This window comes from Herpailurus yagouaroundi, unplaced genomic scaffold (assembly GCF_014898765.1).
Source record: "Herpailurus yagouaroundi ecotype Mexico unplaced genomic scaffold, PumYag 185, whole genome shotgun sequence".
In the NCBI taxonomy this organism is placed as follows: Eukaryota; Metazoa; Chordata; class Mammalia; order Carnivora; family Felidae; genus Herpailurus; species Herpailurus yagouaroundi.
In genome coordinates, this window is record NW_024412416.1 from 668,400 (window position 1) to 686,634 (window position 18,235).

The window sequence follows — 18,235 nt, forward strand, 5'->3', positions numbered from 1 at the left end:
GTCGCATGCGCCCTCTGGCGGCGGAGCTCAGCCAGGCCTCTTGGCCGCGACCCTCCAAGCCCCCCAGAAACTGGAATTTCCGGAATGTGTCCTCCCTGAACTGCGCTCCCTGCGCCCGGCAGGGCGGCCCCCTCTACGAAAAGGGGTACAGAGGCCTTCCGGGGACCCCAAGGTGGACTCTGCTCCAAAGCAGGCTCAGGAGAGAGGCCCGGCCAGAGAGCGGTGGCTCCCAGGCGGGGCTGGTCCCGCAGCCCTAGTCTCCAGGCTCTCTGCTGCACGTCCCTTAGGTTAGCGCGGGGCGCAGCAGTGCCCCCCACCCCGAGCCTGGAGGCCGGCCGGCCGCGGGCGAGGGCCCAGCCGTCTGCCCTCGGTGGCCGCGGCCCTTCCTCGTGTGCGGGCAGGAGCCCGCTCCCAGGAACACTCCTGCCTTCGCTAAACCTGGTCCTGCTCAGGGACCTCCTCCTGTTCCTGGGGACGACGGGTCGGGTCGTGGTCAGCTGCCCTGCCCTGCCCAGCCCTGGCGAAGACCCCTCCCCTCCGAGGCCCACATGCCTCCTCACTGCCCATCTCCCGCGCTCCGTCCCTCATTCCTGGAAGCTCCCTCCTGACTCCTGCACCCTTAGCCCTGCTGTCCTCCAGGGGACCCCGGTAGCACGTGGCCTTGACGTCCTCCTTTCCAGCGACGTTTCATTCCACCTGTGCCACCAGCTCCCAGGGCCACAACCTAGGCTGTCTCAGCCCTGCCTGCCCCACCTCTGAAACCTGAGGATCAGATGCCTGACCTTCAGACGGGATCCTGCGACTTTCCTCACCCTCCCCAAACCCACATCACACTATGTGTTTTCTTCCTGTGGTCCCTTGTCACCTTCTTCCTCTCCCCACCTACCAGCCCCTCCGGACTTCACCTGCCTCCCTTCCTAGCCACATGCACTGTTTGACCCCTGTGCCCCAACTACCTCCCATTCCCCCCCCCCCACTACCACACCCTGCCACACACCTCACCTGAACACCAAGCACCCGCGAAGTCCCCTCCCTCTGCACAGTGGGACAGCATGAAGTCCCTGCCTTCTGCACACAGTGGGGCGGCAGGAAGTCCCGGCACTCTGCGCACAGTGGGACGGCAGGTCACTCCAGCAGCGGGAGACAAATGCTTCTGCCATTTTTGTGCCCTCCCCTCCTGCTTCCCGAAGGACCTTGCTCTGGGTACCCCCTCTTAGCTAGGTCTCTACAGCTGGTGACCATCTAAAGCATTCTGCTCTCCCTCCTTGAAAGGCACTGACACTACTCCTCCACGGCCTGGGTGCCCCTCTGCTCCCCTTCCCCGTCCCACTTCTCCAGGGGCATCTAGACTTCTCCCCTGCTGGCGCCCCAGGCTCACCCCTCCTGCAGCCTCCATTCTGGTGCAAGGGCGGTCTTCCTCCCGCCCTGCCCTGAGCTTTCCGGAGGCGCCCCCACCCCACTGCCCCCCTCCACCCTAACCCGCCAGTCATGGCACCGACCACACGGAATGACCGAGGTCTGCTCCCGGGGTCCATCAGCCCCGCCCCCTGCGAGCGGTCAAGTCGGGTCTTACTCGCCTTTGCGACCCGGCCCCCAGCACAGTAAACCTGAGAGACCAAGAGGATCTGGCGAGGGGACGCACAGCACCCCCTGGCGGGCACCACCGCCTGCCGTCCCTGCTCCTATGGTCAGCCAGAGACCAAGACCGGTTAGAGGCCTCCCGAAAGGCGGCCCTGGTGCGTGCGTCTTGGAGCCTCGGGCTGACAGCAGTCCGCACCTGCTTCGGTTCCAGGCCACTGCCTGCCTTCGTTCGGTGCGCACCCAGCTGGGCACCGTCTCCGTGCCCCTCCTCACAAACATGCTGGACACACACACACAAGATACACACACAATGACGAGGCTTAGTCCCGCCCTCCTGACATTAGTAATAACCCACCGAAGAACCCTGCACATTCTGGGGGGCCAGGAGTACATTGTGGAAGGCAGCACGCTGCACACAAGTCCATTTTGAACAAAGCAAGGGATTTGGTTTTGCAGTATGTCTGATGTCATTGTGATTGTAATTGTGCAGTTAAAGAGTTCTCCTCCTAAATCTTGACAGAGATCATTTAAAAAAAATGTTAATGTTTTATTTATTTTTTGAGAGGGGCAGGGGCAGAGTAGAGGAAGACACAGAATCCAAAGCAGATTCCAGGCTTTGAGCTGTCGGCACAGAGCCCGACACAGGGGTGGAACTCATGGACAGCGAGGTCATGACCTGAGCCGAAGTCAGACGCTCAGCCGACTGAGCCCCCCAGGCGCCCCGAGATTAAATGATCACTGTGCGAAGCAGCCCAGACATCTCCAGTGAGATTTGCCTTAGCTGAAACGTTACCAGAAACTGATCAAACTAAGTGAAAAACTAGATGTATTCTGTTTCTATATATCCATTTGTATATTGATAGATTATTTTTAAGTTGTATTTATTTTGAGAGAGAGAGTACAATGAGGGAGGGGCACAGAGGGAGAGGGGGAGGGGGGAGAGAGAGAGAGAGAAAGAGAGAGAGAGAGAGAGAGAGAGAGAGAGAGAGAGAGAGAGAGAATCCCAAGCAGGCTCTGCGCTGTCAGCACAGAGCCTAATGCGGGGCTTGAACTCACAACCCTGGGATCATGACCTGAGCTGAAATCCAGAGACAGACACTCAACCGACTGAGCCACCCAGGCACCCCACCCCTATCGATAGGTTGTTTAAAAGGTAGCAAGTACAGTAGAGTATTGTCCATTTAAGATTATAAACGAATAGGTAACAATAAAATGAGGCTCACAATTTTTAAAAATTTAATAAAAACTCTGGGTTTCAACTTTCTTATCGCTTAATGGAAACGGCTGCCCTATTTCACGTGTTTCCTAGAGCACTCCTTCTCAGCCAGGGGTGACTTCACCTCCATGGAATTTTGCTATGTCTGGAGACATTTTTGGTGGTCACAGCCAAGGGGGGGGGGGGGAAGTGCTACCAAGGTGGGTAGAGGGTAGGGACGCCGCTAACCGTCCTACAAGGCACAGGACGGTCCCCAACACAAATGATTGTCCAGCCCCGAATGTCACTCGTGCCCAGGCTGAAAGACTGCCCTGGTGGATTACCTAGTTTGAAGGCCCGTGGCAAAGTAAGAGGCCTGATGTTTCAGTGACTTGTTTCACTTTGCGTTGTTTGGTAAGGCGGGCGCAGGGTAAACATTCAAAGTTCACAAACAGTGAAAAGTGACTCTTCCTCCCAAAGCTGGTCCCTGGTCCCTCAGTGCTCCTTCCCAGGGGCCGAGTCTGACGGAGTTTCTCACGAATCCTTCCAGGAAATGTGTCCGCAGACAACACAGCGACGTTTCACACGCAGGACAGCACACGTCTCTCTCTGTCCGCTCCTGGCTTTTTTTACTTAACAATGCAGCTTAGAGATGGTTCCATGGCCCGGCTTGTGAATCTGCCCCAGCCTTGAATGGGCTCCCAGCACATGGGATGCAAACCGGAACGAATTCCACCGGGGCAGGAAACCTTGTTTTACCCGTTGATGTATTGTAAGCACCAGTGTTTTGCTGAGACTGTCCTCTGTGCATTAGGGCGACGATGTCTGTAAGAAAAGTCCGGCACCAGGGTTGCTGTTGACGGCGTGTGCATTTGGAACTTTGACAGATAGGTGTTGCCAAACTAAAGACACTATTTACGGTGAGTTCCTTCCCCCCACCACACCCCCCGAGCAAACTACGAGAGTTACAAAAATAATTTTAAATTCTAGTGTAGGGGACAGATTGTTAAACAAGAATGCCCCCCAAAAGCCCCCTCAGAGGGTCAGGAGCTGGGCCAAGAGCTGGCCTTGGGAATGCCTGAGATGGCTGACTGGGAGGGGAAGCTGAGCCCACAGGCCTGACTGGCCGTTGTTCTCGAAGCCCTGGAGACCCGGGTGTCCTCAGCATAGCCCCATCTCTGAAGCATGGTGGCCTTCACCTGCGAACCCCAGGGGCCCTGGAGGGCGGTCCACCCGTGGAGCCCTGGGCCATCGTCAGCTGGACAGAGGCCAGGTGTGACACAGAAGGAGCAATGAATCCCGCTGTGCCTCCCCTGCCATAGCTCGCGTCATCGTCCTCCCCAAGTGAAGTGGGGTCACCACCGTCGTCATACAGGCAGAGAAGCCGCCGCGTGCACGGGCTGGCATCTGCCGAAGGTCCCAGATGTGGAGGCATCAGGGGCCGGACAGGCCTGCCTGCGGCACCCGGGTCCCTGACCACGGCACACCCCAGTCCCCAGATGGCCAGTTCGGGCTTGTCCTCAAAGGGTCTGTGCTGCGGCTCCTGCTTCAGGACCCGTCTCTGTCACACGCTCACTGCACGGGAAACAGGCCTCCTCCCTGCGCCCGGGCTTCCATTTACCAGTGCCTCCCAAGGGCCGGTGCCCAGAGCGGTGCCGACTCCGGAGGGACCCCGGTGACAGCCGCTGTGCTGTTGCCTGTGGCCAGCTCTCGCCTTGGCCCCAAGCCCGGGAGCCCCCAGAGAGCCAGGGCCAGGTGTCAGGGGGCTGGCGCCCCCCAGGACCCCGGGAGGGGCCGCTGCCTGCAAGTCTAAGCAGCTCTGGAAGTGAGCTGCGCACGCAGCCTGAGCCCACAGCCGGCCTCGCTCGGGGCTCTCACCACCTCGTCACCTCCGTGATTTCTTCTCGGTGAATTGCCTTTGCCTTCTCTGCCGTGGCCTCCCTTCAGCAATGGCCGCTCTGTATCCCTGTGTCTGGAAATAACTGGAAAACTTTTAACGCTCTTCTGTTGCCTTATACCGAGGGCCCGGGAGCTCATTTATCCTTTAACATTTTTTCATGTATTTTATTAACGTTTGTAAAGGAAATATTTGTTTCAACATTTAAAAACCAGCATCTTGGGGCACCTGGGTGGCTTGGTCGGTTAAGCATCCCACTTCGGCTCAGGTCATGATCTCACGGCCCGTGAGTTCGAGCCCCGCGTCGGGCTCTGTGCTGACAGCTCAGAGCCTGGAGCCTGTTTCAGATTCTGTGTCTCCCTCTCTCTCTGCCCCTCCCCTGTTTGTGCTCTGTCTCTCTCTGTCTCAAAAATAAATAAACGTTAAAAAAAAAAACAAAAAAAACCCAGCATCTTGGGGCACCTGGCTGGCTCAGTCTCTTGACTTTGGGGTTGTCAGTTCAAGCCCCATGGTGGGTGTCAAGATTACTTTAAAATAAAATCTAAAAAAATAAAAAAGAAAGAAAGAAAGAAAGAAAGAAAGAAAGAAAGAAAGAAAGAAAGAAAGAAAAGAAAGAAAGAAAGAAACAAACAAACCAGAATCTTTGCTGGAAATAAAACCCTGTATAAGATAGATTATATGGATCGTTTTTCCTTTGCTTTTTTTTTAAATCAATAAAATCATTTCTCTCCTTCATTTACCCGACAAATAGTCACACGTGCTGCCTGCAGTGGGGCCTAGATGAATAAAAACAGCACGAACCTCATTCTGAAATTGCTCTCGCCAACATTAAAAATGGAGCTGGTTATATAATCGGGGGGGGTTGGGAACAATACTTTAAAGATGAAATCAACAGCCAAATCTGTAGGGGAGAAAAAGTGAATAGATGTGCCTACGTGAAAAGCAAAAGTTCCCCAGATGATCGAACTCCATAAATCCAACATCCACAAAACGGGAGACCGGGAAAGATCAGAGAAACCAGAGAAGACCATTAAGTAAACGACACAAGGACCCTCCTCGGAACGGAAGCACCTAAGCTTCCAGATTGGAAAAGTTTACTGGCATCCGGCGTGGTGGAGAAAACACAAAAGGCTGCACCAGAGCACAACCTCGCTGCGTCCCATGTGCCAACCCCTGGGTACTAAAGAAAGTCATTTCCGGAGTTTCCAGAGAAGGGGCAATGGTCACAAAGACTGCGGTCCAAATGGCACCGGAATCCTGTCCGGCGGCTCCAGAAGGAAGAAGGCCACCTTCAGAGTTCTGAGGAAGTGGTTTCTGACCTAGTGCTCAGGTCCCCACTCTCCGTCCCCGTTGTTGTTACGGGAGGAAACACAATCAAAGAGATAAACCCAAATCTGAGTGCAAAGGGGGAGCTGTTGCCTCTGACAAGTGGGCGAATGTTCTGGAGAGACCACGGAGAGCTGCCCAGAATCGGAGGGGCGTACAGCAGGCTCTGGGCGGCGGGGACAGAAGTCCCCAGCTACCCTGATGGGCCCTGCACCTCCCCCAGGCCCTCCGCCCTGCTCACAGCTGCTGCTCTTATTCCGGAACTAACAGAGGCTCCTAGGAACGTTCTAGTTAACCCTTGAGCAGCCCTACGAGGTGAGCGTTACTCTCCAATTCACGGGCCAGAAAAACGGAGCTTGAGTCACAGGCACGGGGCCATACGGCAACTGAGGAGCAGATTTGAAAGCGGCGTGTCTGCGCCCCGGGGCCAGGCTCCCACAGCGCGCGTTCCCGGCCACAGAGCCCAGAGTGTAGACAAAATCCGCGCGGCGCGTCAACACCGGAGAAATGCTCGCCCTCCCCCGAAAGTACAGGAACGCAGACCCTGGCACGCGGCGCACGTCTCACCCACCACGTTGGCAAAGGTTTTGGGGTTTTGCTGATGAATCTGCACATAGAGCCAAGTAATTCACGGTCACGGAGTAAAGAGGCAAGTGGTGCTACAGACACAGAATCTGGAAACCCCACCGCCCCCAGTGCACGCACACCGCGCGCGCACACACACACACACACACACACGCACGCCCTGTGGGAGGAGGGGATGCGTTTGGAAGGCGCCCCTGAGCTAGGCCTGTTCGTGGCCTTGGCCTACTGCCCCCTGCTTCCCAGCCGCACTTCCTGCGGGCTCCCCAGGGCCTCTGGGGACCTTGTCACCGAGAGCTTCCTAGCACCGCAGAGCAGAACAGGGGCCCTGGGAGGACAAGGAGGACCCGGAGGGGCTGCCGGGCAAGAACCCAGAAGGCCCCACGCCCTGTGACCCGGCCACCTGAAATCACTCTGCGGGGAATGATCCCAATGGTCACCTCCCTTGTGGAAAATGATCTATGGAAGCGCTATTTTTTCATTACAGTAACAATAATCAAGAGACTTTTTTTTAAATTTTTTCAATGTTTCTTCATTTTTGAGAGAGAGAGAGAGAGAGACAGAACACAAGCCACGAGCAGAGGAAGCGCAGAGAGGGAGACAGAGTCTGAAGCAGGCTCCAGGCTTGGAGCTGTCAGCCCAGAGCCCGACGTGGGGCTCCAACCCAAGAACCGTGAGATGGTGACCTGAGCCGAAACTGGAAGCTCAGCCGACTGAGCCACCCAGGCGCCCCTCAAGGGACTGTGTTTAGAAAAGAAATTTGGGGCGCCTGAGTGGCTCAGTCAGTCAGTTAAGCCTCTGACTTCGGCTCAGGTCATGAGTCTCATGGCTTATGGTCTGAGCCCCGAGACGGGCTTGGTGCTGACAGCTCAGAGCCTGGAGCTGCTTCAAATTCTGTGTCTCCCTCGGTCTCTCTTCCCCTCCCCACTCATGCTCCGTCTCTTTCCCTCTCTCAAAAATAAATAAACGTTAAAAAAAATTTTAAAGGAAAGAAAACAAAGTGTACGCCCAGCCTGCACCCCTCTCCCCCTGCTGATCCCCCTGTGTCCTGCTCTGCTTCTTGATGCGGGTGCTGGTTGCATGGGTGTGTTTGGCCTGTGAAAATCCATCGTCTGTATACTTGTGACACGTGGGCATGTGTGTGGACGTCGCGTTTCATTTAGAAGGTTGGCTTGGGGCGGGGGGCGCCCGGGTGACTCAGTCAGGTGAGTGCCTGACTCTTGATTTCAGCTCAGGTCATGATGCCAGGGTCACAGGATGGAGCCCCACACCAGGCTCCCCACTGAGCATGGATCCTGCTTAAGACCCCCCCCCCCCCGTGGCCCTTTTTCCTGCTTGTGCCCTCTCTCAAAAATATATATATCTGTTTATCCCAGGGTGATGAGGGAGCGACCTCAGGTGGGGTGGGGCTTGGGGATAAAGGCAGTGTGAGTGGTCAGGGAGGACTTCTCAGAGGAGGCAACATGTGACCTGAGACCTGCGGGATAAGAAAGAGCCAGTCTTGGCACCAACTGGGTACAGCACCCCAAGCAGAGGGCCTGGCAAGTGCAAGAACAGGTTTGGTGCTCTGGAACCAAGCAGAGGCTGGTATAGCTGAGTCTCAGCACGGAGCGGGTGGGGTTAGAGGGCGAGATCAGGAGAGGAGAGCAGGCACCAGGTCAGACCAGGCCTCGTAGCCAGGTGAGGCGTGAGGAGTCAGTTCTGAATGGGACGGGAGGTCACGGAGGGTTTTGGCCGGGGGCCTGCTGTGATCTGACTCGCCTTCCGAACGCAGAGGGGAGAAGGGATCCAGCCTGTCTCTGAGTATGAGACTACAAGGGGCCTCCCCATTTTACAGGGGAGAGAACAGGGACCGGAGAGGACTAGTCACTTGCCCCAAATCACACAGCAAGTTAGTGGCCAGGGGAGAGACTAGAACCCAGGTCCCCCAACGTGCAGCGACACCTCCCACGAGAGGAAGGCGACCCGAGGCCCCCGGGGTCCCCTGGAAGGAAACCCTGTGAAAGTATGGTCTGATTCTGCAAACTTTCTATCAGATTACTAGTTCCCCCAGGCACTGGCCCAGACTAGAGCTGGGTAATTGGGTCAATTTTCCCTTTTCTGACCACTGGGCAGAGAATCCCATTTGTCGCTTATTCTCCTTCTCCTAGGCAAGGGAGGCAGAGCCCTTGAAGCAGGTCTGGCTGTGGGGACGGACAGGGGACAGGAGACATGAGGAAAACCACTTCCCGGCTCCTGGTGGCAGCCTGGCAGGGGCTCGTGGTGAAGGCAGGGAGGAAGGAAAGAGCTCTTGAGGGTGGGAGCTCCGGACTAGGGCCAGTGGGGGACTGTCCACCACAGAGAAGAGCCTGTGAACAATGGAAAGGAGGAGGAGGGGGGGAGGAGGAGGGGAAAAGAGGGGGAGGGGGGGGGGAGGGGGGGGAGGGGAGGGGGGAGGGGGGAAGGGAGGAGGGAAGCGGCATGGAGGTGGGAAGCAAGGCCCCATAGCAGCCAAATGCAAGGCATTTACCCCAGTGGCTCTGCTAATTCTCCCATAACCCTGGCAAGGAGTTACCCTCCTTTCCAGAGGGTCAAGGTTAATCGGTTAATCCCAGGACACACAGCTGGTCAGCGACACAAAGGGGACTATGGGCTTCTCCCCTGGGGGCCCTCCCATTCTTCAGCCCATCCCAGCTTCCTGGAGCCTCCCGCCTGGTCACTCACTGCCTTTTGTGGCTGTTTTTGTTTGTCGCCCACTCCCTCGTACGAGCTCGTCGTCTGGTTACCTGTCAGCTCCGCTCCGGGTGCGCTGCTGCCCCGCTAGTGCTCGGCCAGGTGCTCCGGGCGCTGAAGGCGCGCACTGCATCCCTTGGGACGTAAAGAAGGGGGTGGTTGAGGGAAGGCTTTTCCGTCGGAGCAGGTGGCTCTCGAGCTGAGGCCTGAATGCTGAGAAGGGGCCGCGGGAAAACCCAAAGAAGGGCCGAGATGGATGTGTTCGAGGAAGGTCAGGCTAGTGCGACTGGAGTGAAGCGAGCCAGCTTCGGAGCGGCAGGAGACAAGGCCTAGGAAGTGGGCAGGCCGAACAGAGATTGTCGACGCTGGCATACACTGGAATTGCTTGGGGCATCTTTAAAAATACCAGGCCTCGGATTCTACCCCAGACTTCCGGGGTGTGGAATTCGTTTATCGATTTTTATTTAAGTCCTGGTTGAGGGTCTCTGTCGTGAGGCCTTGTAGGTCAAAGCAGGAAATCTAGATTTTATCCTAATTGCAAGAGGAAGCCACTGGAGTGCGCTAAGCCAGGGGAGTATTGTGATCAGCTCACAGCCACCTCCTCTGAGAAGCCTTGCCTGCTTTCCCCGGCTTTGGGCCCCTGCTCCGAGCAAGCTCAGCAGGGCGCCGCCCGCGAGTCAACCGTAGGTTCTCCTACCCTGGCTGCCCCTGGCTTAGTCACCTCTCAGTGTCCAGCCGAGGTGCGGCAGGCCTGCTGGGGACGAGGTCCCGGGCGCGTGAACAGACCAAAATGGGGTTGGGAACCGGGGGTGCCCGGAGCGGCCGTGCGGAGTTAGCACCTTTATCTGGAGAGGGGTGTTCGAGCGCGCTGGGCTGAAGGCGGAGGGACGGAGGGGCACGCACGTGTCAGTTCCCGCGCCCGAGGCCTCTCGCGAGGAGTCTCGGAGGAGCGGCCAATAGAAACACGCCCTGGATGCTCTGGGGGCGGGCTTGGCTGCCGCCGGCCAATCGCCTCTCGGAACGTGCGGCGGCGGGTCCGGCCGCGGGAGCGGCGGGCGAAGCGGGTCACGGGGCGGGCGGCGGGCTGGGACCCCGCCGTCAGGCTGCGCTCCCGCACGCTGGCTGCGCCCTGACACCTCGGGGGCGGCGGGCCACAGGCTGGACGGCCCGCAGGTGGCGCGGCCGGCGCGGGACGGGTCCCTGCGCCGTTCCAGCCGCGCACGGCAGACGGCTTGCCCTGTGTCAGGTGCCGACGGTGCCCGTCTGCTCAGTGAACGGGGTGCGTGACCGCAGGTGGCCCTCTCGGGCTCTGCTCCAGGGGAGGCGGACGCGGTTTCTTCCGCGCGCTGCCCGCGCGTGTCGCTTGCTCCCGGCCACGCGGCCAGCGTGGGGGGCGGACGCCTGCGTCCGCCACGTTTCCCTGACGCCGGGCCCGCTGGCTGCCCTCCGTGGTTTGCTGGAGTTCGCGGTCTTCGTGCTGCCGCGGGCCACGGTGGGCGCCTGCTGCTGCTGCTGCCGCCGCCCCTGAGCGGGTCTGTGTGCTGCCGGCCCTCGGGCCCTGCCGGGTGGAGCCCCCACGCCACGGAGGTGCTGACCAAGCTGACTGCAGAGCCCCCCACCCCCACCCCTTCCCCGGCTCCGTGTGCCCTGCCCACTCCCAACAGCTGCCTCAGCCCGCTGCCCTGCTGTCTGCGGCGCCCCGAATTCTACCCGGGCCCCAGCAGCCGCACCTCCAAGCAGGCCTGAACCCCGAGAAACGCCCGTCTCAGTAAGAGAGAGTCAGGACTGAGAGTGATGGGGCAGAGTATCGTTTAGAGGGAGTGATGACGTCAAGAAGCAGCGTCTAGTTTCAGGGCCGGTGTTCTGAGGTCTCCCAGGAGGGCCGTGGATTTTACTCACGGCTGAGAGCTCCCCAAGAGCCTGTGTGACCCGGGGGTGATGAGTCCCTTCCTGCCCCGCCTCGGTGTCCTCGGTCATCCAAGAAGACTCGAGAACCCCACCAGGCCTGACACTTGGGTCTCCTGCCACAGCGTCTGTGCACAGTGTCCTCCACTCCCACTCCTCGCCTATTAAAGGATGTACTCCAGCCCCCCACTTACGTGACCCCTTTATGCGTATAAGAAGCCTTGATGGCTGGAGGTTCTGAGCTCCCATCCAGGAGGCCTGCTGTACATGTCCTGTCTGGACCCTGGGCTGCTCTGACCGATCTGCGTCACCAATTCAGCAGAGCTCTGGCTGTTGCAGGAAAAGGGGCAGCAGGCAGAAGGGCTGAGGTGGACATAACGGAGAGGGAGCAGCAGAGGGGGCGCAGCAGTGGCCTGGGTGGCCACAGAGGGTGCAACTGGGACCTGCGGGAGAGGAGTCTCGGGAAGTAGATTTTGATCCCTAGTTATGACAGACCTTTCCCATTTTTGAGCACCTTAGAGTCATCAGGTAGTGAGCTCCCTGTCCTTGGAGGTATCCCAGCAGATGCTAGATGGTCCCAAAGATGCAGACAGAGTGAGGCACCACAGGGGGGTATGGAGTTGCGGGACGATGGACGATTTCAGCAAGCTCTTTAGCCTCGACAGGGGGTGTGTATCTTCTGTATTTGCTTAGAGTAGGCCTTAGGTTGGGGGGGGGGGGTCAGTGCCCCTGCTCCGCACAATCGGCCCCAAAGGTAAATCAAACTCCCTTCTCTGGTAGCCAGCAGCTGATTCTCATACTGATGCAGGGCCTCTGTAAAGCATTCCCAGTACACATCACCCGACAGGAGGGGGTCAGAGCTCGGAGCTCTAGCTTTGCACCCTTGCAAAGACCTGTCCGTACATTTCATGCCTGGTGCTTCCTATGGAGGAAGGCTTGATGCTTGAACGTAGAAAAACCCATTCCTCCTCACGGGGTCCAGGCCAGGAGCCCACCAGCCTTGGGTTAGCCTAGATGTCCACGTGTCCTACCCGAGCTGGTGCCCCACAGAATGCTACCATTCCTTTAAAGCACCACGATTCGGGACAATCTTAGTGCCTCAGAGAACTTGTCCACTTACAAAGAAATACGTGTTTGGAAAGTAAAGCGTCGCAATGGTTCATTGGTAGCACCAAACCTTGATTGTTTCACTTGGTGTTAGTTTTATAAAAAAAAAAAAAAAATTTATTATTTATTTTTAAGGGAGAGACAGAGCACGAGTGGGGGAGGGGCAGAAAGAGAGGAAGACACAGAGTCGCAAGCAGGCTCCAGGCTCCAAGCTGTCAGCACAGAGCCCGACGCAGGGCTCAAACTCATGGACCATGAGGTCACGACCTGAGCCGAAGTCGGATGCTCAGCTGACTGAGCCACCCAGGCACCCCGGTGTTAATTTTAAAAGTGGGTCTTTGCAGCTCATTTCTCCCTTGTGTACAGGGGAATGTTTTGTGGGAGCAGCAGGATGGAGAAGGCACCCCTACTGTGGTTTCTACCTGTCTTCCTGTAGCCCAGGCCCCAGGTTCCACAGGACCCGCCCTGGGAGCTAACGTGGAACACAGGGTACTTTCCCAAGGGAACGTGACACTGGGAGTCACAAGTGCTCTAAATCAGAAATAATAGCTTATGACGTAGAGCTTGAGGGCAATGGTCATTTCTACAATCATTCTGTTTAAAGAATATCGTAAGAAGTTACACTCACCAGTCCATAAATACCATACTGGGATACCGACCAAGGTGTGGGAGGGAAAGACATTCAACTTGGAGTCAGCTTGGTCAGAGGCCCCTGCTCTGTGCTGCTGTGTGACCCTGACCAAGTCACGTTCCCTCTCTGAGCCCGTTTCTTACTCCATGAAATGAAGGGGTTAATAATTCAGTGATTAATTTGTATGCCCTCTGTGTTCTTTTCTAATTGCTCTTCACATGCAAACTATCTTTAGGGTCATTTCTTGACACAAGGCACAGATCCTGGGGCACCCAAGAGGCTCTGTCGGTGAAACATCCAACATTTGACTTCAGCTCAGGTCATGATCTCATGGTTCGTGAGATCGAGCCCTGTGTCCAGCTCTGTGCTGAAGGCATGAAGCCTGCTTGGGATTCTCCCTCTCCCTCTCTCTGCCTTCCCCTGAGCGCTCTCTCTCTCTCTCTCTCTCAAAATAAATAAACATTAAAAAAACAAAACAGAGATCCTATACATTATCACAGTTCACTTGACTCCCAGTTCTTGTGAACTGTTTCCTTTATGGAGGCCAGGGGACTTTTACTGGCTCTTGTCATAGGAGGTGAGGTTGCTCGCCCAGAAACGGGCTGTGGGTCCCAAGGAGGTACTGGCAGTCACGGCCTGAGCCCAGCTCTAAGCCGGCACTCAGGAGGCTTCTCTGGGAACGGCCTTGCATGTGGAAATGGGCCCCTGGTGTGGTCCAGAAAGACAGCCACCGGTCAAGGGTGCAGCGGCAGGGACCCGCGCCTGGGGCGGAGGGGACGGCGCACTCTGAGAAGGGAATGGTCAGTGGATGCAGACGAGAGGGCGCAGAAGCGCAGCCCACTCGAGATTCCCGAAGGAAGGAGCAAACTCGAGGCCTGTGGGGCAGGAAGAGCAGTGAGCTGGCAGTGACTGCACACGTACGAAGGAGGCGGATAAATGCTCGGAGAAGACGGATTGGTGAGAACTTATGTCCTAGACACAGAGGTGCGGAGGAGGCAACAGGTCTGAGGGAATGGAGGCCAGGCTGAGCGGGTGTCAGGTGCTATAGTGGGGGGGTGGGCAGGGGGTGGTGGCCTGAGTGGCCATGGGTGCATCTGATGGTGTCCTTCATCCTGGTGTGTGCACGTCCCCCCAGTGGCGTGTAGGGGAGAGGCTGAGGGGGCCCTCAGGCTCCCGGAGCCCCTCCAAGGAGGCGAAGGTATAAGGCCGTCCACTCTGTTGACAGGGAGAAGGGGTGGCTGGAAGAGGCCCTCCGGCTTGCACAGGTGGCCCACTGCCCTGCGGCCTCTGCCGAATCCCCGCCACGCTTCCCTGCACCCCTGACCCCCAGCCGCACAGCCCAGCTGGTCTGGGGGTCCCCCAGACGCTGGCACCTTGTCTTTTCCCCCTCAGGATGGTGGTGGGGGGCAGTGGAGCCCTCTCCCATCACCTGCACGGAGGCTTCCAGATGCTGGGACCCCCGCCAGACGTGTTCTAGACCCTGCCACGATGCCAGCCTACCTCCTGCAGAAGCTTCTGGGACCGCCCCGCATGTGTCCTGAGCCCTGCCTCTGCCTCCGTTTTGGCTCTTGGTGGTCCGTGGGGCCGACCGGCCCCCCTGCAGCGCCTCTGGCCCGCCTTGGGGGACAAGGACCAGGCCTGTCGTGGCCCTCCACACACTGCTCCCCCTCGGAGGATGGCACACTGCATGCTAAGTACGGTTTTCTTTCTTCTCCGCGATTATAAGCTGTAAATACCTGTGTTCGGTGGTCACTCGTATGGCTTATACAGTGGGCCCTCAGTAAGTGTCTGCTGGATGAACGAACACAGCTGCGTGCGTCCTCACTGTCCTGGCCGCCTGCACATCACGTGGTCTCTGGTCCCCTTCACCCTTCTCTTCGCCCGAGCAGGGTTCCCTGGACCCCCTCCCCAAGTTCCAGAGACAGCTCCTGAAATGCAGGCTGCGGTGGGGCCAGGCCAGCTGGCGGGGGCCTCCGCTTCACGCAGCCCACGACGCTCCCTCCTCCGTGTTGTCAGCACCCTCGGGACCCAAATCACATCGTGCTCACTCCACGGAGGAGCACCCTGCGGCTGCCGGAGGGCAGTGTCACACCGTCCGGGCCCACCAGCCGTCAGGGCCTCTAATCCGAGTTGTGAGACTGGGTTAATGGAGACAAATGACGCGGGGGAATGTGGGGGTGGCTCAGGGCCCCTTACCTGCAACAGCCGCTCTGTCTTAGGAAGAGCTGGAGGCCCTCACAGATGTGAGGGCTGCCAGGGGGTGGGGGGCGGGGGGGTGTGGGGGGTGGCCTCAGGCAAACGTAGGGACTTCCAGATACTGGGAGCTGGGTCTGAGCATGGACCTCTATGAGGCTACCCCTGGCTAAATGCCCACATCCTGGGAAATCCTGGAGAGCTGGACAGGGAGGGCCAGATTCTGGAGGAAAAGGTGGGAGGGTGCCCAGGTACACAGCTCTCGCCAAGTGGCCCCTGGCGGGTGAGCGTGGGAGGCCGGGTGGTGAGGGCGGGCGGGTGGTGGTTCCCCAGGTGCTGGCAGGAAGGAGCCAGCAGACCCAGAGGGCGGGGCCTGGGAGCGAGGGGGTGAGGGAGGTGCCAGCGTCCAGGACGGAGGAGGCCGTCCTGTGGGGCAGGGGTGGCTGAGTGCGACCCCAGGCCCTGGGGATGTGGCCTGATTTGGAAACAGGGTCCCTGTTCCAACCCTACAGGTTGATTGGATTAAGGCTGGGCTCGGCCCTGAATCCAGCGCCGGCGTCCTCGCAACACGGCCGAGTGAAAACAGGGCCGATGATGGCTATGAAGACGCAAACAGGCCCGAGATCAGCCAAGGCCAGCAGGCACCCTGGGCGCGGAGGCGTCGGGAGGCGCTTCCCAGGGGAGCACGGCCTTGTGGCTCCAGACCCGAGACCACGGAGCCCCGGAACCCGGTTGTTCTAAGCCGCCCCCTCGGGCTCATGTGTTAGGGCGGCCCGCGCTGGGGACCCGACACCGCTGTCCTGCGGGCAGGCCCCCTAGCTAAAGTGGGCAGCCCCCAGGCCGTCCTTCCCTGCCGCCCCGAGGCCGGACAGCTTCCAAGAGTGGGCCGAAGCCCACGAGGTCTAACAAGGAGGCTCCGGGAACTGGCGCCCGGGGGGAAGCGGGGTACGCAGGGGTCCGGCCGCACTTCCGGGCTGACTGAGCCCTGAGCGGGTCACGTGACCTCACTGGGCCTCCACCCCCCTCGCGTGTAAGCGAGACCTGGTTCCTCGCAGGACACGGCCTCCGCGTGCGATCCACCTGCTAGCGTGTGTCTTCCTTCTCCTCGTGGCGATCAAGTCTCATCCCGCAGACGTTTCCTGCAGGCTGGCTGTGCGCCAGGCCCGTGCCGCCCCTGGACAAGGACGTGCGCGCGCGCACACACGCACACGCACACGCACGCTACGATGCCCAGAGAGTGTCCCGCTGGATTTGAAAAAACGAGCCCACGGCTTTGTTGTGTTTACACAGACACACCCGAACACAAGGGCACAAGCCGGCTGATCTGAACCCAGGCAAATGGGAACCATGGGGCCGTGCTGATGCGGAAGCAGGCGGCCCAGGGCATAAAGGTGTTATGCCGGGTAGACAAGGCCAGGGTGTAACAGTATGAAATGACAATTCTCCAGCAAGATCCTTGAAAATGTTTAGCTTATGTTCACAAAATGGAAGAGCTTCAAGCTATAGGATGCAAAAACCGAGATAATTATAAAAGAGAAATGGACAAATCCGTGATCGTGGCCGCAGATTTTTAACACGCCTCTCAGTAATGGATAGTTCAACAGATTAAAACTCAGGGTGTAGAAAATCTCAACAACGCAATTAACAAGTTTGATCAAAGGAATAAGTATGAAACCCTGTACCCAACAGGCAGAATATACTTTTCCTGCCAAGTGTTCGGGGAATACTTTTATTTTTTTTAAGTTTATTTATTTATATTGGGCGAGGGAGAGGGAGAGAGATGGAGAGGGAGGGAGGGGTAGAGAGAGAATTCCAAGCAGGCTCTGCACTGTCCACACAGAGCCTGACATGGAGCATGAACTCATGAACCCTCAGACCCCTGCACAGACCCTGCAGGGGTGGGGGTGGGGGTGGGGGTGGGGGTGGGCTCCACTTGTGGTTAGGATGAATAATCACTGGTAACTGACACTCTTGATGAATGTGGGGGTGGGGGGTCCCTCCTGCAGGGACCCAGCTGCCACCTTGGGTTATCCTAGTTGGTTTCTCAGTGACGCCCCAAGGGAGGTGGCCGCGTGGAGACCTGAAGCTGCCTTTAGTTTGATCAGCAAGACACAGATGCGTAAACAGAGGGATGGAGAAACCAGAGGCAGCCTGGGAGCTTTGGGCCAAGCCCCTGCTTTAGAGATGGGGAAACTGAGGTCCAGGGAGGCGAGGCCACTGCCAAGGTCACACAGGGAACCCATGTCACGGCCTGCCTCCCTCTGTCTGAAAGGCCCCAGGAGGAAGGTAGGCCAGCCCTGACTCGAGGTGAGCAGCCTTCAGGTTTGCCTGGGCCCGGTTTCCTGGCATCTGGGCCGCCCCGTGCCCCGCCTAGACAAGCCTGGATGGGGGTCACGCTGGCGCATGGGTCACGGTTTCTCTCTTGCCTGTCTTAAGGTCTCCCAGACAAGTTCAGAGGGCAGAGATAGCCGAGGCCCAGCCTGTCACCTGGCCCCTCCTGGCTGGGCCTGGCAGTGGGGCGGGCCGGGGCTCTAACACTGCCCTGACCCTGCCTTGTCGGGCACACACTCCCCCCAGGACTCTAGCTCAGCCAGTCTCCGACTGATTCACTCTCGTGTGTAACAGGCAGTTTAAAAGCTCCCTTGGAGATGTTGGCTTTGATCTCCATAAACATTCCCTTTGATAAATGCCAGGATCCACAGAGCAGCTATTTTGAAAGACCCTGTGTAGCAATGCGCTGGCATGTCTCTGTTACTTTGCAGGTTAAGGAGGCCCAGACGGCCCTCTCCCTAACTCTCTGTGTCACCTTGAGCAAATCATCACACCTTTTTAAAAAATAATTATTTTTTCCTAAAATTTTAATTCCAACGTTTTATTTATTTTTGGGACAGAGAGAGACAGAGCATGAACGGGGGAGGGGCAGAGAGAGAGAGGGAGACACAGAATCGGAAACAGGCTCCAGGCTCTGAGCCATCAGCCCAGAACCCGACGCGGGGCTTGAACTCCCGGACCGCGAGATCGTGACCTGGCTGAAGTCGGACGCTTAACCGACTGCGCCACCCAGGCGCCCCCCCTAAAATTTTAATTCCGGTGTAGTTAGCATACG

The 18,235-nt window shown here is 58.0% G+C and overlaps 1 protein-coding gene and 1 long non-coding RNA gene across 2 annotated transcripts in view; one reads left to right on the forward strand and one right to left on the reverse strand.

Moving 5' to 3' along the window:
• Window positions 1-2,800: 2,800 nt before the first annotated feature.
• LOC121042261 (uncharacterized) lies at window positions 2,801-10,192 on the reverse strand. The gene is made up of 3 exons (XR_005796054.1): window positions 10,015-10,192; window positions 9,285-9,428; window positions 2,801-3,601 (listed from the first exon to the last, which is right to left on the reverse strand). It is a non-coding gene; the product is annotated as an uncharacterized LOC121042261 (long non-coding RNA).
• A 1,636-nt stretch (window positions 10,193-11,828) lies between these two features.
• Window positions 11,829-18,235, forward strand: part of MORF4L1 (mortality factor 4 like 1) — a 45,575-nt gene continuing 39,168 nt past the window's right edge. The window contains exons 1-2 of the mRNA XM_040493393.1: window positions 11,829-11,866; window positions 14,162-14,282. Coding sequence (XP_040349327.1) covers window positions 11,829-11,866; window positions 14,162-14,282 — 159 coding nt within the window. The remainder of the gene's footprint in view (window positions 11,867-14,161; window positions 14,283-18,235) is intronic.